The 18,750-nt window shown below is 37.6% G+C and overlaps 1 protein-coding gene across 4 annotated transcripts in view; it reads right to left on the minus strand.

Moving 5' to 3' along the window:
- Window positions 1-779: 779 nt before the first annotated feature.
- Window positions 780-18,750, minus strand: part of arhgap27 (Rho GTPase activating protein 27) — a 31,994-nt gene continuing 14,023 nt past the window's right edge. Inside the window, exons 3-19 of one of the 4 annotated variants that reach the window (XM_032574433.1) lie at window positions 15,135-15,575; window positions 13,414-13,653; window positions 11,941-12,021; window positions 11,696-11,818; window positions 10,688-10,768; window positions 10,512-10,574; window positions 9,208-9,275; window positions 7,283-7,367; window positions 6,124-6,225; window positions 5,857-5,955; window positions 4,277-4,382; window positions 3,556-3,690; window positions 3,115-3,213; window positions 2,950-3,027; window positions 2,729-2,860; window positions 2,474-2,579; window positions 780-1,899 (exon numbers count right to left, since the gene is read on the minus strand). In XM_032574433.1, coding sequence (XP_032430324.1) covers window positions 1,722-1,899; window positions 2,474-2,579; window positions 2,729-2,860; window positions 2,950-3,027; window positions 3,115-3,213; window positions 3,556-3,690; window positions 4,277-4,382; window positions 5,857-5,955; window positions 6,124-6,225; window positions 7,283-7,367; window positions 9,208-9,275; window positions 10,512-10,574; window positions 10,688-10,768; window positions 11,696-11,818; window positions 11,941-12,021; window positions 13,414-13,653; window positions 15,135-15,575 — 2,217 coding nt within the window. In that variant the 3' untranslated portion in view covers window positions 780-1,721. Of the gene's footprint in view, window positions 1,900-2,473; window positions 2,580-2,728; window positions 2,861-2,949; window positions 3,028-3,114; window positions 3,214-3,555; window positions 3,691-4,276; window positions 4,383-5,856; window positions 5,956-6,123; window positions 6,226-7,282; window positions 7,368-9,207; window positions 9,276-10,511; window positions 10,575-10,687; window positions 10,769-11,689; window positions 11,819-11,940; window positions 12,022-13,413; window positions 13,654-15,134; window positions 15,576-18,750 lie in introns of all 4 variants that reach the window. The other 3 variants (XM_032574432.1, XM_032574435.1, XM_032574434.1) reach the window with 3 other exon arrangements.

An 18,750-nucleotide genomic window follows, 5' to 3' on the forward strand; every position in this document is an offset into this window, starting at 1 on the left:
ACACAGATTATTGCTCAGGGTCATTTTAAATTAACTGAATTGACTATAAGAATGTGAATAGAAACTCTGGCTCCTGCATCTCATCTCGTTGTTATTGTGCTCCCGTTTTACAAATAAATAAACTTATTTATTAACAAATAAATGCTTGAAATGTATGTTGCAAAGAAATTATATGAGTTTCCCTCTTAAAAAGTCTCAATAGCCTGATAAAGACAGCTGGTTCTGTTCTGGGGATGACTGTGGAACCTCTGGAGATGACGATGCAATGGAGGATTCATCATAAAACCAAGGAAATTATGGACAACCCTGACCATCCTCCTCATGAGACTGTCTAAGGAAAACAGAGTCTTCAGTCAGAGGGTTCTTCAAGTTCACTGTAGTACAGAGTGCAACAAGAGTTCTTTTCTGCCAACAGCCATCACTATCTACAATAACTCGTTGAAGAATCTGAATTACAACATTTATTTTCCCTGTGGGATCAATAAAGTATTTTTGAATTTGAATTTCGTTACCGACATACACTGACTTTTCTATGTTCAACGTTTTCTTAAGGAGACCAATTGGAAACCAGTCATTGTTTAAAAACTAAAACTTTTCTGTCAGTAATTTTTGAACTGGAGTTTGTTTGTAAATTCAACAAGTAATTGAATTTTAACACAGCTGGTGATTGTGGACAAAGCATCAAACCTGTGATGGACATAGCTGGTGTGGGCCCCCAAATGACATGAGTGTGAACTATTTGACACATTTTGATGCAAAAAAAAAAGAAACCTCTGTGTTTTTTTTTTCAAAAGTTAATTTATTATAGAAAGAACTTGTGCTTTTTTTCACCAACTTGCGGCATAAATATGCCATTTATTACTATTTACAGGACATACAGTTATGCTAATTTTCACTTTTCTATTTCACTATTAGATTTAGTTTACTTCAAACTCTCATTAAATCATTATTCATCTTCATGGCATTATTTTACAATCTCTTTAAGAACAGCAAAATTGAAAAATACTCTTACTGTCTTTTAAAATCTATATCTATTTCATTTTCTACTTCAGACCAACACGTTGGCACATGGTGGCATTACTTCAGTTGTCTATATTACAATAAATTCAAGGGCAAAGGTGAGAAAAAAAGGAAAATATTAGAATACAATCTCAGTTATTGACTTAAGTGATATACTGTAGCATAAAATCCGAAAGGTAAAAAAAAAAAAGATGCCAAATGTTTTAAAATAAAGATGAAAGCTAATTTAAGACAGCATTAATGCTTTCTAGGTGTACCCTGCTTTGTTTTGACACTTTGACTTCAACTAAAAACAAAAAAAGCAAGAGTCAAAATAGGAGAAAGTGGCTTGTGAGGTTTAGACAATTTAAAGACTCAAAGAGAGAAAGCAGTGTGATACAGTGCTTCTATCACTGAAGAAAATTCAAACCTGTGCGGTTCAGACACATTCCTAAAATACTGGCGCAGACAGTTTGACAGTGCAAGCGTCCTCAGGTAAAAAAAAAACAAAACAAAAAAAAACAAACATACAGAGCAACGACAGCTGAAAATCCCTCATCTTGGCAGGTTAATTGCAATGGCACATTTAACTTATTCCAGAAAACAACTTCCATTTTACATGTGGCATTCAAGCTGCTGATGTACATGCAAAGGGAAACCATAAAAAAAAAAGAAGAGTCAAGCACTTTATGTACTTTTGTCCGGGTGCACAAGCGACTGCTTTAGCTAGAGTGGAAGATACGGCTGTATTCATTCAGGATGAACTCCACAATCTGGTTCTGGAAGACCATGTGCATGGTGATGTTCGCCGTCTCCGTCTCCGGCCGAAGAAGCGTTGGGCCAAACACAATGGCAACATTCTGTACGGTCATGCGATTGTCTTCTCCATACTCAATTACCCTTTCGTTCACAGAGAGAGAGAGAAGAAACAGTGAGTCTGGGTAAACTGGAATTTACCCATGGACAGAAATACAATCTTTAATTTTTAGCAGGAAAATTAAGTTGTTTTCCTTTTTATATTTCAATTAATTAGATTGTCAGGCTCCTGCTGTGTTCCTAGATCTTCTTGATGTTGATTATTCACTAATGTTTTCTAACAATCTTGTAAAATCTTCAGAGAACAGTTGTATTTAAAGTGAGATTACATTAGGCAGATGTGGTCATTATTTTCTCTTTAAGAGACCTCTGAAGGAAAGTGGTCACAATGGATATTATTTAGGTGTGTCAGAGTAAGGGGGGCTGAAAGACGCTTGGCTCGCGTTTTTGAGTTGTGTTTGTCATCAGATATTAAAAACTTTTATGATTTGTCCTCGACTTCACAATTTTGCATTAATTTGTGTTGGTCTATGACATGAAAAATGTTTTTGGTGAAACATTGAAGTGGTATTAAAACCTTTAGAAGGCACTATAAAATGCTATTATTTTCAAAGCAATGCAATAGAAAATCAATCAGAGCAGGAAAAATGACTCAAACCTTTGTAAATGCCCAAAAAGCAGCTTCATAGTGTCATGGTTTACAGTCGGAAGTGATTTGACCAGTTCATAAATGTGAGAAAGTTTTGTGTTGTAATCAGAAATTCCTAGAAAGATGAAAGAAAATCAGTAAATACAGCATCAATATGGAGCAATCAATAAAAACAAAATAAGATTTAAAAAAAGACAAAACAAACAAAAGTTTTACTAATTGTTCCATGAAATTACATATCTAAGAAGTGAAAAATGAAGTTACTTATAGCTGCGATGAAGTCATTAAAGTGGCTGAATGGGAAAAGAGGTTCAGGAAGTTCTCGGAAAAATAATTTCAGTGCTCCGGTGATGACGTGAACGTCTTCCCACTGACCATCCTCCAGGTCCAGCTCCTCTGTTTTAAGACAACATGCGCACAAAGCATTAAAACCCAGCAGGGGGCGCTACTGTATAAAGTTAAAACAAACCATAAATGAACCTCACCATGATCAGCCTTGAAACGAAGCTTCTGTATGACTGCAAGGTTCCCACTGACTCTGTATAGCCCATCAATGTCTAAGCCTGGAAATTACCAGCAGCTTTTGATTAACTACTTTAATATAAAAAGAAAAAAAAAAAGGATTTAAATATTTGACTTATTTAACTCACCTCTCCTCTCTACTGCTTTGATGCACTTCTCCACAAAACTTGGAACTGTGGTCCTCTCGAGGGCACACAGCGTGTGCAGATGACAACCAAACACGTTTTCTGCACAAAATATCATTATTTTTGACGGCATGAAAAATAAAGATACTAACAATCTTCTTAATACAAAGATCGGGACAAAACAGCAAAATGAGTAAGATTGATTGACAAGCTTTACTATTATTGTTTTTTTTTTAATTTAACCAAAGTACAGCTATTTTGATCTGTCGTAGTTATATTATTACCTACAAGAAATCTAATGTCATCCATTTAAGCTCTTAATTTTACCTATTTTTTTTTAAATATAAAAACCAAAAGAGTAAAATGTATCTAAAACAATAAAGGGATGAATATTTCCGTCGGCCATCCATAAAATCATTGGTTAGAAATCCTTGCCAAACTGACCTCTGATGTAGCCTTTTTCTTTGACTGACTGCAGGGTTGGGCGCTTCATGAGGAACTTCATCAGCTTGGTCCGAACCTTCTTCGGGTCCGTTTCCCCTGCATTGCTGGGCGACTGAGATATGCTTGGCCTTGGGTCTAAAAAAGATACACAGAGTGTGAGTCCATATTTTGTGGTCATAGGTAAAGGCAGAGATCATGAGGCTACTCTTTTAGCTTCAGGTTTTTCATCACAAACAGGATTGAAGACATAAAGCGTCCCTGGAAGGTCCAGTATACACTGTAAACAAGCTCAACTATGTGCTGAGAATGTGAAACCAGTTCCTGTTTTTGGATATGTAAGTATAGCAATATAGCCTTTAAAACTATTCACAGTACTACTTACTAATGTAGTACTTCAAGTCTTCTTCAGATCCACAAAACACAAATAGACCCGACAACCAAACACACATGACCACTCAGCAACAACAGTACTGAGCCTCTTCAACACCCTAAATAAACTTTCCCAGTTAGGATAAATTATTTAGAACTTCATTGAGGTAAAAAAAAAAAAAGTTCTTTTCCACATAATCTCCAAACTCCCACAGACAATTTTTAGATTCTACAACCATACAGAACATGTTTAGATGTCCTTCTGGGCATCTTGTACCAAGCTGCTGTTTGTCGCCAAAGGCAACCAAGCTCAGTTTATCAAAACCATTTCACCAAAATTAAGTTAACCTACGTCTTCGCTTGTCTACGGCAGCGCCGGGTTTCTCGTCTTTGTCTGTATTGCCAATTTGTTCATACAGGTCCCCATCTTCTTCCTCAGAATGATGCTCCTGGTAGTCCTGTTGAACAGAGATGAATGCGGTGTTGAAACATGAACATGGATTAATTTAGTTTCAATCTGAGCACAGTACATTAAGGACTAGTTTTATTTATTTATTAGATTTTTTTGGCAACAATGAATATTCCCAGCAGTTGGGTAAGTACAGTTGGTGCCATTTGCATTCTAGCTACTAGATGCCCTTTTACAATTTTTTGACAAAAAAACATTTATGACTAAGATTAATAATGTAATTGAGATATGTTATTGTTTGTAGATCCAAAGCAAATACTGAAATCAAAGAGGGCAATTTTTAAAAGAAATTGGCAAATTTCTTTTCCTGGTAAAGCGATTGGCAAAATCTGAATCCAGAGACAGTTTGACCCTTTTATTAAAATTTACTTGTGCTGACCAAAGTAAGTTAAATAAAACTATCTAATTAGCTTGGTGCTAAGTATCTTAACATTTTTAACATGTTTATGCAGTAATTATCACAATGGTTATTGATTAAAAATTTTTTTTTAAATCTGAAAATCTCCTGTGTTCAAGCCTAAACTTAAATTTACACTCTCTTATAGAAGTTGGTAATAGATAAGGTAATAGGAAAGTTTCAATTGTAATTCCTAACACAAACAAAACTAAGCCAGTTTTATGAGTAGATTTCTTCACTGGGTTTGTTGAAAGGCTTAAAGCTGCAAAATAAATTCCTTCTCCGCATAATTTTGTAACCTAATTCTTTAAACAGAAGTACAAGACAGAAAATGTGTTATTGCAACCAGCAAAAAAACAAACAAACAACAAAAATGACATCATCATTGACAGAAGCAAAGAGCATAGAATCTTACAATGTAACTAAATTATACAATTTAGAACATACTTAAGACTTTTTAAAACCTTGACATGGTGGTTTTAGCCACGTATTTCAATCGTAGTTTTCAAGTCAAATCTCTTTAAGTATTTACTTTCATAAAGGACCTGGGAATGACCCAGGAATGAATGGCCACGACAAGAAGGTTTTAACTTTACACAAACATAGAAATTTAAGCCAATAAGCAGTAAAGCATTTCTGCAGGTTTGCAGGGAGGGTTCAGTGCAGGAACACCTGAATTCCTCAGTCAGAGCCTCAATGGCTTAAAGTAAAGGTCTTTCAATTCAAGACTTCATTTGGCATTTTCTGACCTGACAGAAGAAATGTAAAACAGAATCTAAGGTATTCAGTGAGATTAGCTGATGACAGAATGGATCTTTTTAACCGTAAGCCAAACCCATAATATGTTGTTCCTCCCATTTCCTGGTTTTATGAAAAGTTCACCATTTTCTCCCTGTGGGCTCACGTTTAAAAATAAACCCAAACATAAAATCAGTCTTTGTGTCCTGGAAAGATCAAGCAATCCTAATTTGCAAATTCAAAACATTTGCATAAGAGATGCTTTTTTTTTTTTTTTTTGTCATTGAACTACTTCCTGTTGATGGTTCTGTTCACTGTAAGGACTTACGAGCTGTTGAATGGTGTCCTTTAAAATTTTGTGCCAGTCATAGATGATGCTTTCCGTATCGTACTGGATAAGAAACTCCACACCATTCTTCCCTTTGAGCTGGGAATAAAATACATCAAGGGGGATTTAATCAAAGTTTTTATTAATGATTCAAATAAATTTTTTGAATGTACATGATTATATTTTTAACTAACCATGTTCTAAAGTAAAACTCATCCACTCAGCAGAACACTTAACATTGCTTTCAGTGTCAACAAACAAACACACCTCTAAAACATTCTTTTTACTGGATTTGTCCTTTGTGGCCCAGCCAATCGTAGCGCCCTTCAGTTCCACCGTAAACTCTGGAACAATCTGATTGGTCTTGTTCTGCTTGTTGAAAAACAAAAGGGAAAAAAAAAAAATCAGCTGATTACCAAACTGACTGCACCACATTCCAGGAGGTGAGCTGAAGTTGAACAAAAGACGCGACTGTCACTGCCAGCTAGTCTATGCCAGCGATTCTGATAGAAGTGACAGAACAGCCGAGGCAGTGCTGCGGTTTAGGGTTTTGTTTGGGGATGAAGAGGCAGCGCAGATGAATCACAAGAGTGAAGATTACTGGTGAGCGTGAATGCAAGAGAAACGGGAGGTGGACTAATAATATGAGAAGGAGATAAGAACAAATCAAGAAAGGCTAAAACTAGTTTAAGAAGCAGAATAGCAAAGAACAATATGCAAGAATAAACTAAGAAACGAAATATAAAGGAATATATTTATATGGCAAGACCTTACGGGCAATAATTAATACAAGGGGTTGAATCGAACATAGCAAGTCGTGAGCTGTACTAAAAACACATTAGATAATGACAGGAAAGAAATACATACATTTTAAGGAAGGAGAAAACAAAAATAAACTTCAAAAATAAACCTCAAGGATTGAGCTAAAATGGCAGAAACTATGACGCATAAATTACCCCCATCAAACAGTCAAACAAAAAATCCAAACACAGCCATGGAAGCACAAGCATCTTGGTTTGGCAAAGTCGACTTGGGATTTTCATCAGATCAACTGATGACTGAACAACTCATCTGTGCCCCGGGTTTGTTGAGGCTAGGCCTAATACTGAGAAGAAATATATTTTTCTGGCTGTAATAGTAATAAGCTTATTGAACTCTTGAGTCTAAGGGTGACTTGTCACTTCTTTGCGCTTTTTAGGAGTTTTCCTTTATTTCCTTGTTTTTTCAGTTATTTTTCATGTCCATGTTTGAAGTTATTAAAAGTGGTTCCAAGTACAATAAAACTGCTAATCTATAGATCGATAAACAAATGTATATAGAAATACTACACACATTCCTGGCCCATATTTGTATGACAATAACAGAAGTGCCAGAACTTATTTTTTTTCTACATAAAGCACCTATTTTAATAAAGTGAGGACCCTACCACAGCCCCTGGGGAGGGTTTGGGGTCTTTGTGGAACGTCAGGACTCCTCCATGAAGAACTGTCCATGTTGGAACCCAGTTTTTCCTGGAAAAAAAACAAGACACATATAAATTAGGTGCATCTCAAAAACTGATAACATTACTGAAAATGATTTTAATAATTAAGTTTTTAAAAGCAAAAAGATTATACCTGATCATTTCGATCATTCTGGCTTACAACTAATGAAAACCAAAAGTGAAAAAAATATGGCTTAACTGCAGTAAAAGCAGATTTCTACAGAGAGGCTGCCTCTTTGCAATCAGAGTTGACTGCTGACTTAACAAGGAGAAAGTCAGTGACACTTTCCACAAGGAGTATAAGCCACAAAATGCCATCGGCAATGGAGCTGGAGTTTGACACAGTTCTGTATCCAAGAATGTTAATAGAAAAAATTGTGTTGGAAAATGTTTGCACAGACAACAGGAAAAATGGAAGCCTTACGAGGATTAGGAAGCAAAGCCTGTTCAAGAGTTTGGAAGAGATTCAGAAGGCACGGACTGCAGCTGGAGTGGGAGCTTCAAAAGCCACCACACATACCTATGAAGGACATGGACTGCAACTGTTGCACTTTTTATGTTAAGTCTCTCCTGAACCAGAGACAATGTCAGAATGTCTTACCCTGTGCTGAAAAGGCAAAAAAAAAAAAAAATTGGACTGCTGCTAAGTCTTCAACTCCTGTTTTCAGATGAAAGCAGGTTTGAATTTCATTTGGAAATCAAGGTCCCAGAATCAGTAGGAATAGTGCAGAGGTATATAATCAAGCTGTTTGAGGGATAGTATGAAGTTTTCACACTGATTTGATAACTAATCCTATCTGCTGGTACGGTCCCTTGTGTGCTTATTCAAGTCCCAAGTCAGTGCAGCTGAATTTTTAGCGCACTTAATGCTTGCCTCTGCTCGCAAACTTTCACTTCACACCTTTTTCACAAAGTACCACAGGCCCTTTAATGACCCTGGTATCACTGTGCTGGATTGGCAACAATCTGGGTCAACTCCAGACATAACCTTTGGAATATTGGCAGGAGAAAACACGTGACACCAGGATCAACTCAGGAGATGAGCTGAAATTCTCATCAATCAACCCATATTCTCTGAAAGAATGCCTAAAACAATCAGCAAGCAATGATTTCCAGTAGGGGGAGATTGATCAACTGTGTTGAGCAATCATTGCTTGCAGTTTTTATTACCATAATGCACTTTGTGTTGACTTAGTCATGCCTCGCTATCATGTCTGCAAGAAGTGAAAACGCAGCTGCCTGTCTTTTAACCTTCGTCAAGGAAATCTGATCAAATGACATCTCCTCTGTTTTTTCTTCCTTGGCTCTCTGTGTGTCAGAGAACAGATTTTAAAATACTTGTGGTGACTTTTAAATGTCCACATGGCTTAGCTCTCTAATTGCTGTCGAACCTGTTGAGCTTCATGTTTCCTCACAGAGAGTTTGCTCTTGGCTGCTTAGAGGAGATAGAGAATTTAAAACAATTTGGAACATCTTGCTTTTTACCATCCTTCTAGTTTTTAAATCGCTTTTAAAACTGTTTTCACCCACCTTTAACACAGGATAAGCAGCATAGCGCCAATGCAGTAATTCACCTCAGAGGAGTCCTTGCTAAGTGTCAAATGCATATGCACTACAATAGATAAATATACTTTTCAGGAGGGCTACAAGTCTAGGTTAAAAATCACTTTTTATTGGTCTGACTTTTGGGTTTTCATGGGATGTAAGCCACAATAATTAATTTAACAGAAACACGTGCTACTTTACTTTTTGAATAAAGGCTACATTTTCCAATAATGTTATAGTTTATTGAGATGAACTTGTGTAAGAATCTAAATATACATAAACTATGAAACACAAACATCTAAAAAATTAACAATGTGGCTTACCTTACTTTCTTTCCGTTCTCACTGATTTTTGTTTTGTTGAGAATTCCAGCTTTCTCCAAATTCTGTACCTGGAATTGTATCAGAAAAGCCAGTATTTCATTGTTTTGAAGATTGGTTTGTGCAAAAATGAGATGAAGCAGGCGATGTTCTACAGGAAAATAAAACAAAAAGTGAAATGTGTAAAATGATTCTGGGGTGTTCTTGCATTATTCCACAGTGCAGTGACATCTGCAAAGGACAAAAAAAACCCTCTGCACCCTGACCACAAAAATCTGCATCTAAAGTTTGCAAATAGACACCAAGACAAGGACGAGACATTTTGTTCTACAGACTGAGTGTATAAAGATCACCTGGCATTAGGACCTTTTTTAGTAGAAGAAAACTACAATAAATGCTACATTGTGAAACAAATGTCACACAGTCAGTAGAAGCTAAAAGACTGCCTGAGATTCACTGACCAAAATTAAAGAGCACAGACTGAAAGTGAAACGTAAAGCACAGCTTTGCAAGCCGCTTAGATATCTCTCAACACTTAAGAAGAAACTTGGCTTTTCGATTAATATTCTTTCAGTCTTTTAACCGAAAAAGTCCAATACTTAGCGAATTAATAGCTAGGTCATAAGTTAGGTTGTTGCCGTGGAAGCTCGAAGCAGAACAGCAGGAAGTAAAAGTCAGGCAGTGGGGAGAGAAGCTGTGCAAGACACGTTAAGATTATTAATCCACAGTTATTATAAGACTTGGCTTAGGGAAGCTTTTAAGAGTTTGATGCTTTGAGGGCATAAACAAGGCCATATTCTGTCAACCATGCAGGATGAAGAAACATCTGCTTAGGATTACTTACAAAGTACTTTGAAATAATTGGATTCGTTCTGGAAATCACAATGATGTGAAAGATCTGAAACTCCAACAGATAATCAACTAATCTTTAGTTATTTTGTTCATATATTTTGTTCAGCTAAACTCATATCAGCGTCTAGATGCAAGCATATTGAAATTTTGCTTTTGCTTTCAGTAAACACAACATACTGTATTCCTGGATTGGTACTAAGGCAAGACCTATTACTTTATTAATATATTCATCTGCAATGGTGATGATGCACATGGGAGATGCTTTTTATATCGCTGCAGGGAAAAGATGGTTTGCTAATGAGAGGCAGGGTGATTTGAATGGCTAAAGTTTTTATGGAAATTATAAAAAAAAACAAATGCTTATCAAGTTATTAATATCACACCTTCTGCCCATCATAGATAGACCCTGCTATCTATGGCTAAAGCTCAGGTGAGTGCTTAAACTAATAACCTACATTATAGCGCAGCCACTTTGAGGTCAAATAATAAGGATTTCTCCAGGGCCTAAACCCAACAGCCTTAAAGGAGAGGAACAAAACACCATTCAGATGTAGGGATAGGTCAGATGGCTTAATGGTTCAACATTATTGATGTCACAAAACTCAAATGGAAGAGCAAAAAGTCCACTTACATTATGCTCTGGAGAGTTTCCCGTACTGGAGCTGTCGCTGCTGTGGTCTGATGTGTTCCTCAGATGACTCTGGGTGAATCTCTAAAATCAGAGCACAAATGAAAATCTTAGTGTTGATTATGCTACTGTAAGACAAAACAGGACAGAAGAATAAGCAGGAAAAAACTGAAGTGTGTCGTAGATTTCAGTGGGTGCAACTTCCTCCTACACGTCAGTAATTTTACCAGAATTAGTCCAACTGAACTTATTTTGGTAGATTGATTATTTTTAACTCAAGGAGTTAGAGTAATGACTCAAGTGATTAAAACTCATTGTCAATGTACTGTAATACTTTTTTCAATTGTTTCAGAGTGAGACATTGCGAGTTTCACACAAATGCAGATTTGGGAACACTCATGTATTGAACTTGGCTGAATACAGGAAGTGTTCACATAGAAAGAGTTTCTCATTTCCAGTTCTTATGCTACAAGAACTGGACCACAATGTTTTCTTTCAAGACCAAAACAGAAACCTTCTTTCTTTTAAGGCAAACCTGCAAAATCTGTTCTATCTTTCTGATCTTAAGTGATTGATTTTCTACAATTAGACTACTTTTAATGTCGAAAAGTAGCCCGTGAGTACCTTGCCTATGTCATCCCACATGACAAGAATTTATTAATTCAATATTTTCTGTTTACGTGATCTCCACTGCACCCATTGGGAAAATGTTCAACCTTTGGATCCTGAGGTTTGTAGTAAGGAAAAGCAAAAGCCCGTATTTGTACACAGGCGTCTCACTGGCGTTTGTGCAAATGTTGCCTCTCCCTCAATCAGAGAGCAATGCAGTTGATTTGCCTTGCTAAATAAGGGTTAAACCTTTTCAGTGTTGGCGGATAAATACAGACTTACTCACACTACTTGCCAACTGCATAACTTTATATTTAGCTGTTGGACACACCCTGGATGTGTCACACAACCTGTGTGTACAAGCACATGTCTGTGATGGCGTTAGTGTGTACATACCTGTACCCCATCTTCCTGGCCAGTGGAGAATTGAGCAGGTATCCTCGAATCTCTCCAGTTTTTGATGACATGCACATTTTCATTTTCGAAGCCGTTCGGGACATTGGGGTGGGAAGGAGCTGCAGGGGCCTTCAAGGACAAAAAAAAAAAACAAAAGAAAGAAAGAAATTTCACACCACAAAAATGACTGAGATTCCACATTCTTAACTTAATTTGTCAGAAAAATCTGTAAAGTAGAGGACGGTCTTTACCTCAGGTAGATTCCACTCGGACTTGGTGCCATCTCTTAGGTAGTAATAGGTTTGCCCCTGATCATCCACAGACTTGATCCACTGTTAGACAACAGAAACATTTTTATTTGGCATATTTTTCTGTAACTTATTAAGCCACAAAGCAAAATAAAAACATCTAAAAAGTTACAGAATAACATATTTTCTATAAAAAAAGAAAAAGAAAGACATGTTCTCATTTGAATCATATGTTTAGTAACATGTGGTGACAAAACAATGTCAGTTCTTGTAACTCAAAAACTTCATGTGCTCATCAACATAAACTGTTTTCACACATTTCCACTGATCGCCTCTTTTTAATTCAGAGTAATAACTGAACTTCTTTTTCTAATGCAGTTTTTCAACCAGAGCTGCCTGACGACTTAAATCTCACAACAAATTATATTTAGGGCTTTAAAAAAACACATCAACAATATAATGAAAAACAGGTGCCATTTAATAAACCAGGATGTGATTTTAAAGGGCATCTATCAAATTTTAGATGTCATAACTGATTCTTAAAGGACGAAGCATGAACAAATGATATTTCTCAAAGCTGACGTGATTTTCAAAACATACTTTTCTGAAAGAATGAACTTTTTTTAGGTCACAGCCACTAAACAGGAAGGCCCCCTCATTCATGTATGACAATGTTGAGTCTATAAATTTATCATCGCAGCATGGATTGTTATGAAGATATGAAGAAAATGAATTTCTCCTCATCCATCAAAAATAGTCTCTTTTTCTCTCAGGAGTATCCAACAAATTGGGTCTTGAATTTAGGTGAGAGTGCAAGCCAAGGTTGGGGGAGGGGGCTGGACACAGGAGAGAACACAGTTTGTGTCAGGGTTACCAGTCATAGCTCAAGCAGAGTCAGCAGGCAGACTGTTATTTATGGTGAGAATAAAGTGTGCCAGGTAAGAAATGTCTTTCATTGCATGATAATTACCCGTCACGTTGCTTGTTCCTCAGTGTCTGAGCCAATTAACAGAGAAAACTTTTGGCTGTAGTGCCCGTCTGAGTATTCTAACTGGTGTAGTATTGGCTTAAACTTTAAGGCAAAAATGATGAGGTTTTCTGAGAAATCAGACGGTTTTACCTTTTTAGTGGCATAACAGAATGTTTCCTCAGAATAAAATAGAGAAAACCATGTAGGTATGTAATGCAGAAAAGGTGAGACTTCCACGTTTGTTGTCATTATCCACCCCTTCAGAAGATGTGCTTAGATGTGAAGGAAAGCATCACTTAACATTTTCTCTCCAGCTCTATTCTTTGTTATGCTACTGGCAGAACTACTGAAATCGGAGGAGGAACAGCCAGGGCTGAAAATAAGTCCTGCAATGCTGGCACATTTAATGTTAAAGTCCACCAAACACCGTTCTGACACATCGACCTTTCTTGTATTCAAACACATAATTCAAATGTTCTTTGGTTATATTGAGGTTCTGTCCATACCTGATCTGGAGAGTTTTCACTGGTGAAAACCCATGTCCCATTGGGTTCCACAGTGAGGTTCCAGCCAGGCGGGGTACTGCGGTCCAGGTTGGCCCGGGGGATGGTGGTCCGACTCACGTGGCCAAGAGCGTACTCCTTTGGAAGAGTGGGGGGTCCCGTGTTCTGGATATCCTCATAAAATTCTGCTTGGTCTGCACCGGGGTAATCCTCTGATGGGTAGTCCTCCACAGGCAAGGGAGGCTAACAAAAACAGTGTAAACAATTAAAACAATTTATTGCTTATTTTGAAGTTGTTTGTCTTTTTAGTGAAAATTACACTGCAGGGTAAATTTTAACAAACTATTGAAGAAAGGTTGGACATCATCAGAGATGGGATTAATCTGGAGTAAATCTAGTCGAAAAAACACACTTGTCAGATGCTTTTAAAAATGTTCATACCCGCAATCATAAACCTGCCTGTATTACATTTAGATTGATCAACATAACGTAGTATACTATGAAGAGAAAGGAGAAGAATAAGGGTAATTTTTAATCCAATAATCTTTGATCCATAAACCATTGATCTTTGCAACATAGTAGAAGCTCAGCCATTTTTAGCCTCAGTAATGGTCAGTTTCCAAATCTCGCCACAGATTCTCAGATTTATGTCAAGACTTGACCGGACAATAGACACAGAATGTGCTTTGATGTAAAACATTTCAATGCAGCTCTGACTGTGTGTTTAAGGTTGTTGTTCTACCTACACCGCAGTCTCAAGTCTTTTCTCAGCTTCAAACAGGAATGCTCACACAGGAATGCTTTGTACTTTTCTTTATTCATCCTCCCATTATCTCTGACGAGCTTTCTTGTCAGTGGTGATGCTGCCAACACCACGTTTTACTGGAGGAATGGTGTGTAATGGCCACACCCATGCCTGTACTACAGGTGAGTCAGTAACCCTCATGGTCTTTCTACTGCATGTTTTGTACATTTTTAGTTTTCATTAATCCAAACAAAATGAGAGTTTGTCATAAATGATTACTGAGTAGTTTAAACAGATTTGTTCTATTTCAGGTATATCTAGGAATTTCTGATTAAAAATGGAAACGTTTGACCTCTAAACGGGAATTTCAACAGACACGTAAGTTTTCCGATGTATCGCTCCTCAACTGCAGCAAGTGACACAAACTGTTTGTTCATACTTCATGTTGAAATGTTCCAGCTTAATTCAGAGTCACTGAATAATGTCAGTTTCCTCAGTTACTACTACGATCTTCATGTCAAGTCTTTGACTTCCAGAGAAGCAAGCTACACTGACTTTCATGTTCTCTTCCTCTTTTTGCAAGGAATATGAAGTCACTGAAGGGCAAAAATTGGGTCACTTGCTTCTTGGAATGTAAAAGAAAAACAAACCCCAAAACAAGTGAATTTATATGTTTATTGATAGGGTAAAACTTTTCCCTGTGATGACAAAATTCCTGCGAAATCTCATGCTATTCAAAGATTAATACTCACTGTCCCTTTTTGAAATCCAAATGAGGGCAAATGTTCTTTCAGGAGAACTATTTGGGACTACCTCTGAGCCTATTCTGTTCGGAGATAATGAATTAAGTCATGTCTGTTATGTAGGTGCAGGACATTTCATTCCATTAAGAGCAGACTGTATTTAGGTTCCCCCTGGGTGAAGCTAAAACAGGAGACAGAGGAAGCCTAAGTAGAGCAGCCAGGCTGTCTGTCCTTACCGGTTCATCATCGCGAAACCTGTGCACGCTCATAGGCTCCATCGGAGAGGGGTAAGGGCTCTGCTGCTCAGGAGGGTCCCAGGACGTCTCCCCGGACATGTGATTATAGAAGTAAGGCTGACCAGTGGTCTCATCCACCAACTGCTCCCACTCTGAGGCCCAATCGGATTGAGGGGATGGTGGAGGGAAAGGTACCTCCGGAGGGAATTGCTCAGGGTCTGTGGGGGAGTCTAGGAAGGGGTTGTCCCAGGTGGTGCGCCCCGTGTCGGAGTGGTAGTAGTATTCCTGTCCACTGTCTTCGTCAACATGAACCTCCCATCCCTCCTGTTTTAGGTAGGAAAGAGAGCAGGGTGAAGGGTCCGACAGGGGAGATTCTGAGATGCTTTGGCGAAGCTCTGCTACGTTGACGTACACTCCTGACCGGAGATTTTCATTCTGCACCTGAAGATAAGAAAGAACAATACAATAAGAATAGAGAATTGCTGACATCTGAACACATCTATTAGTGTTTCTATTGTAGAATAAGGAAACCCTGGCCTGTATCCACCTCTACCTGTTGAGACAAGGTACTTTTCTAAGGGAAAGATATGAGACTTACTGCATGGTGGCAAGGGGGCACTTACAGGATACCTACAGAGAGTTTAACATTTTAATGAGTAGTATAAGTTAGAGTAGTTAACAAAAGGTAAAAGTAAATTGTAGTACTTAGTATGTGTTGCTGTAGTTTTTACATAAAGCCGTAAATAAAAACCAACGCAGGTAACCTATAAATACCTTGTAGGTATCCTGTCGTACCAAGTGGGCATCTGAATAAGATCCTGTACTCATGATTTCCTCTTAAATATTCTTTAGATATCCTGCAGCCACAGTTTTAGAATCATTTACATAACAGGCTAGGTTAAACTCCCATTACCTGCATGTACCCTATAGGTTTACTGTAATTACCCAGTAGATATCCCTGTGGGTATCTTGTATGTACTCTTCTGAAAACACACAAGTTATACCAGGTAAATTAAAATAAAGTTTAAACAGGAAAAACTATTGTAGGAAGTACCACACCCACGCTTAAAGCTAAGCTGTTGTTCACCCTAAATCTATGTTCTGCAACTAACTGAAACACAGGAAGTCTAACACTGAAAAAACCCCACAAACCTCTGGGGCGTTCCTGCGTACCAATAATCAATAATAGAGTCTAGTTGCATTTATTTTGCAATGTTGCACCCAAACTTCATTTCTGATGTGAACCACTGTAAACTATTAAGCTCAAATTAAAACGTCAACTGTGTAATCTGGGTTGTGTTTAATTATGTACTGGATTGACAATAAAAGTTTAACAGCCACACAAATACCAACATGTGAACACAGGGCATTTTCAGTGGACTCTAACTGGGTTAAGCTCCACTGTAACAGTCACGCATTAACTTCTGTTTTTCATCCGGCTACCTTTCACGTACAAAAGCTCATCAGTGTTTTTCTTGCGTACAAACTAGGCGTTCAGTTTCCAGATGAGAAAGGGAAGCTGTATGTAAACAGAGCTCCACATGGCAGGAACACGGCATGTAAAGTAGACTCTGCCTTCACAACGAATTTGCTTAAAGAATACCAATGAGAGTGACAGAGAGTGATGAAAGGCTGTCTCTGTGCTCCTGAAACTGATCATCCTGATGCATATGTGTCGTAGCTTCTATCAAAATACCCTCTTGGCAACATCAAAAGCAATGACTTTTCTCTGTAAGCTGATGTTGTTTTCTCACCTTTGCTCCAGTGAGGCGCTTAATTCTCTGAGTAAAACTCCTGGGAATTATGGTCCTGCGCACTCTTTCGTTCGCCATCATGAAGACAGCGCAAACAAAAGCTGTGACATGTCTATTCTAGACTAAACTTTAACTAGATCTTGTGTCACAGCTACTGTAGACTCTTGGGCTATATTTACCAAAACCTGCGTGTGTGTTTCTGCGCAGTATATGCTGACCACTAGAATAAACATGGCATGCTAAAAAGAGAGTAGTGTAGCAAAAGTTAGTACAGAGAAAAATAACTTGTTGTAGAGTATCAGAACTCAAAAAAGAGAAGGGATGCCTAAGAATCTGAAACATCTGCCACCTTCTATATTTATTTACTGTTTTTAGGTCCGCTTTAGTTTTCATTTTATTTTTGAAAGAAAGATTGATCAAAGGGCATGCAAAGTCCACACGAAATACAGGCCTTGGGATTGTGTTCTCTTCCAAAAATGGGACTCGATAGTCCACAAAATAATGTTACAAGCTCTTCAAGTTTTTTGCATGTTTCCAACATTTGCATTCTCTTCTAGTTTGAATGAGCATTGATATATTGCTTTTCTGTAAGGAAATTTAAACATTTGTAGAGGACACAGTTACAAATTTACAGGAAGGTCTGGATTAAAGGTTGTGTTAAGATATTTTGGGATTGTTCAAGAATGGCTGCATGCATCTCTTGCTCTAGAAAACTAGTACTGGCCAACATTTAGGGGCATTGAAGAGACAAGCACAAGAATGTTAAATTCTTATTTTTTCTTAAAGGTGACACTTTATTAACTTCTGCTACTTGTCTCTGTGCTGATATCAAACACATTTCATTTAGCTGCAAACTTATCAATAAATAGATTACAATTGGCAGCCACCCTCATTCCAACTCTGATGAGTCGCCATAAAATCTTTGTACTATCTCAAACAGAGCAAGTCAGAGAAACAAGGTCATCTCCATAGTTTATTTGCTGCTCTTTATTTAATAAAACAAATAAAATTATGTGTAGGACACCAACGATAACAACCATCTGTTACAAACCGGTTCTGGATTATAACAGATGGCTTGTTGTGGAGGAAAAGCTGCATACCCAATGATTAGGGAAGCAGGCAGCTGATGGAGCTGACTGAGTGAGGATGCATGGAATGTTGTGTGCTTTAGCGTAGCATAGCATAACAGATCACAGTTTCAAGCTAACCTGTGGGAAACAACTGCACATCAGCTTTGTCCTGCTAGTTTTTGTCCCTCAAATAACAGGATGGATTATTTACAGCAGGAAAAACACCTACAGCATATAAAATAGTAAGAGTTTGTTATCCAGCTAACTGTGTGTTTCTGCTTGGAGCTTTCTGCACAGCTGACAAAGAGATGGTTCTTCAGGGGATACATTATCTTAATGTTGTGGTTTGATCCATCTGGTTTGGTCCTATCACATTACAGACTTTGCCTCAGTCATTGATCAAAATGTGATCTCAAACCAATCGATGTGGATACCCGGACAACTGACCTCAAAACGGATTGATTTCAAACAATGCGAAGAGGAAATGAAAGGATTGTCTCATTGATCCATAAAAAAATTACGCTTGAAGTCTTTCAAAACACACCATGGAAATGTAAGAGTTGATCCCAAAGAACAATCATTTCCAAATAATATATTTAGTTACTATTTTTGCATTATGTCAGCTTTAGACCAACACAACGTAGTGCATAACTGTGAAATGCAAGGAAATGGATACATGGTTTTCTTTTTGAAATATTCTACAAACATTCGAAACCACAAAAGTTTAGTTTTCTTCCAGTTTTGCCCTGTATTTAACTCCAGCCTACTTTCTACATGTAGGTCAGAAAGTTC

Source organism: Xiphophorus hellerii, chromosome 10 (genome assembly GCF_003331165.1).
Source record: "Xiphophorus hellerii strain 12219 chromosome 10, Xiphophorus_hellerii-4.1, whole genome shotgun sequence".
Classification (NCBI taxonomy): Eukaryota; Metazoa; Chordata; class Actinopteri; order Cyprinodontiformes; family Poeciliidae; genus Xiphophorus; species Xiphophorus hellerii.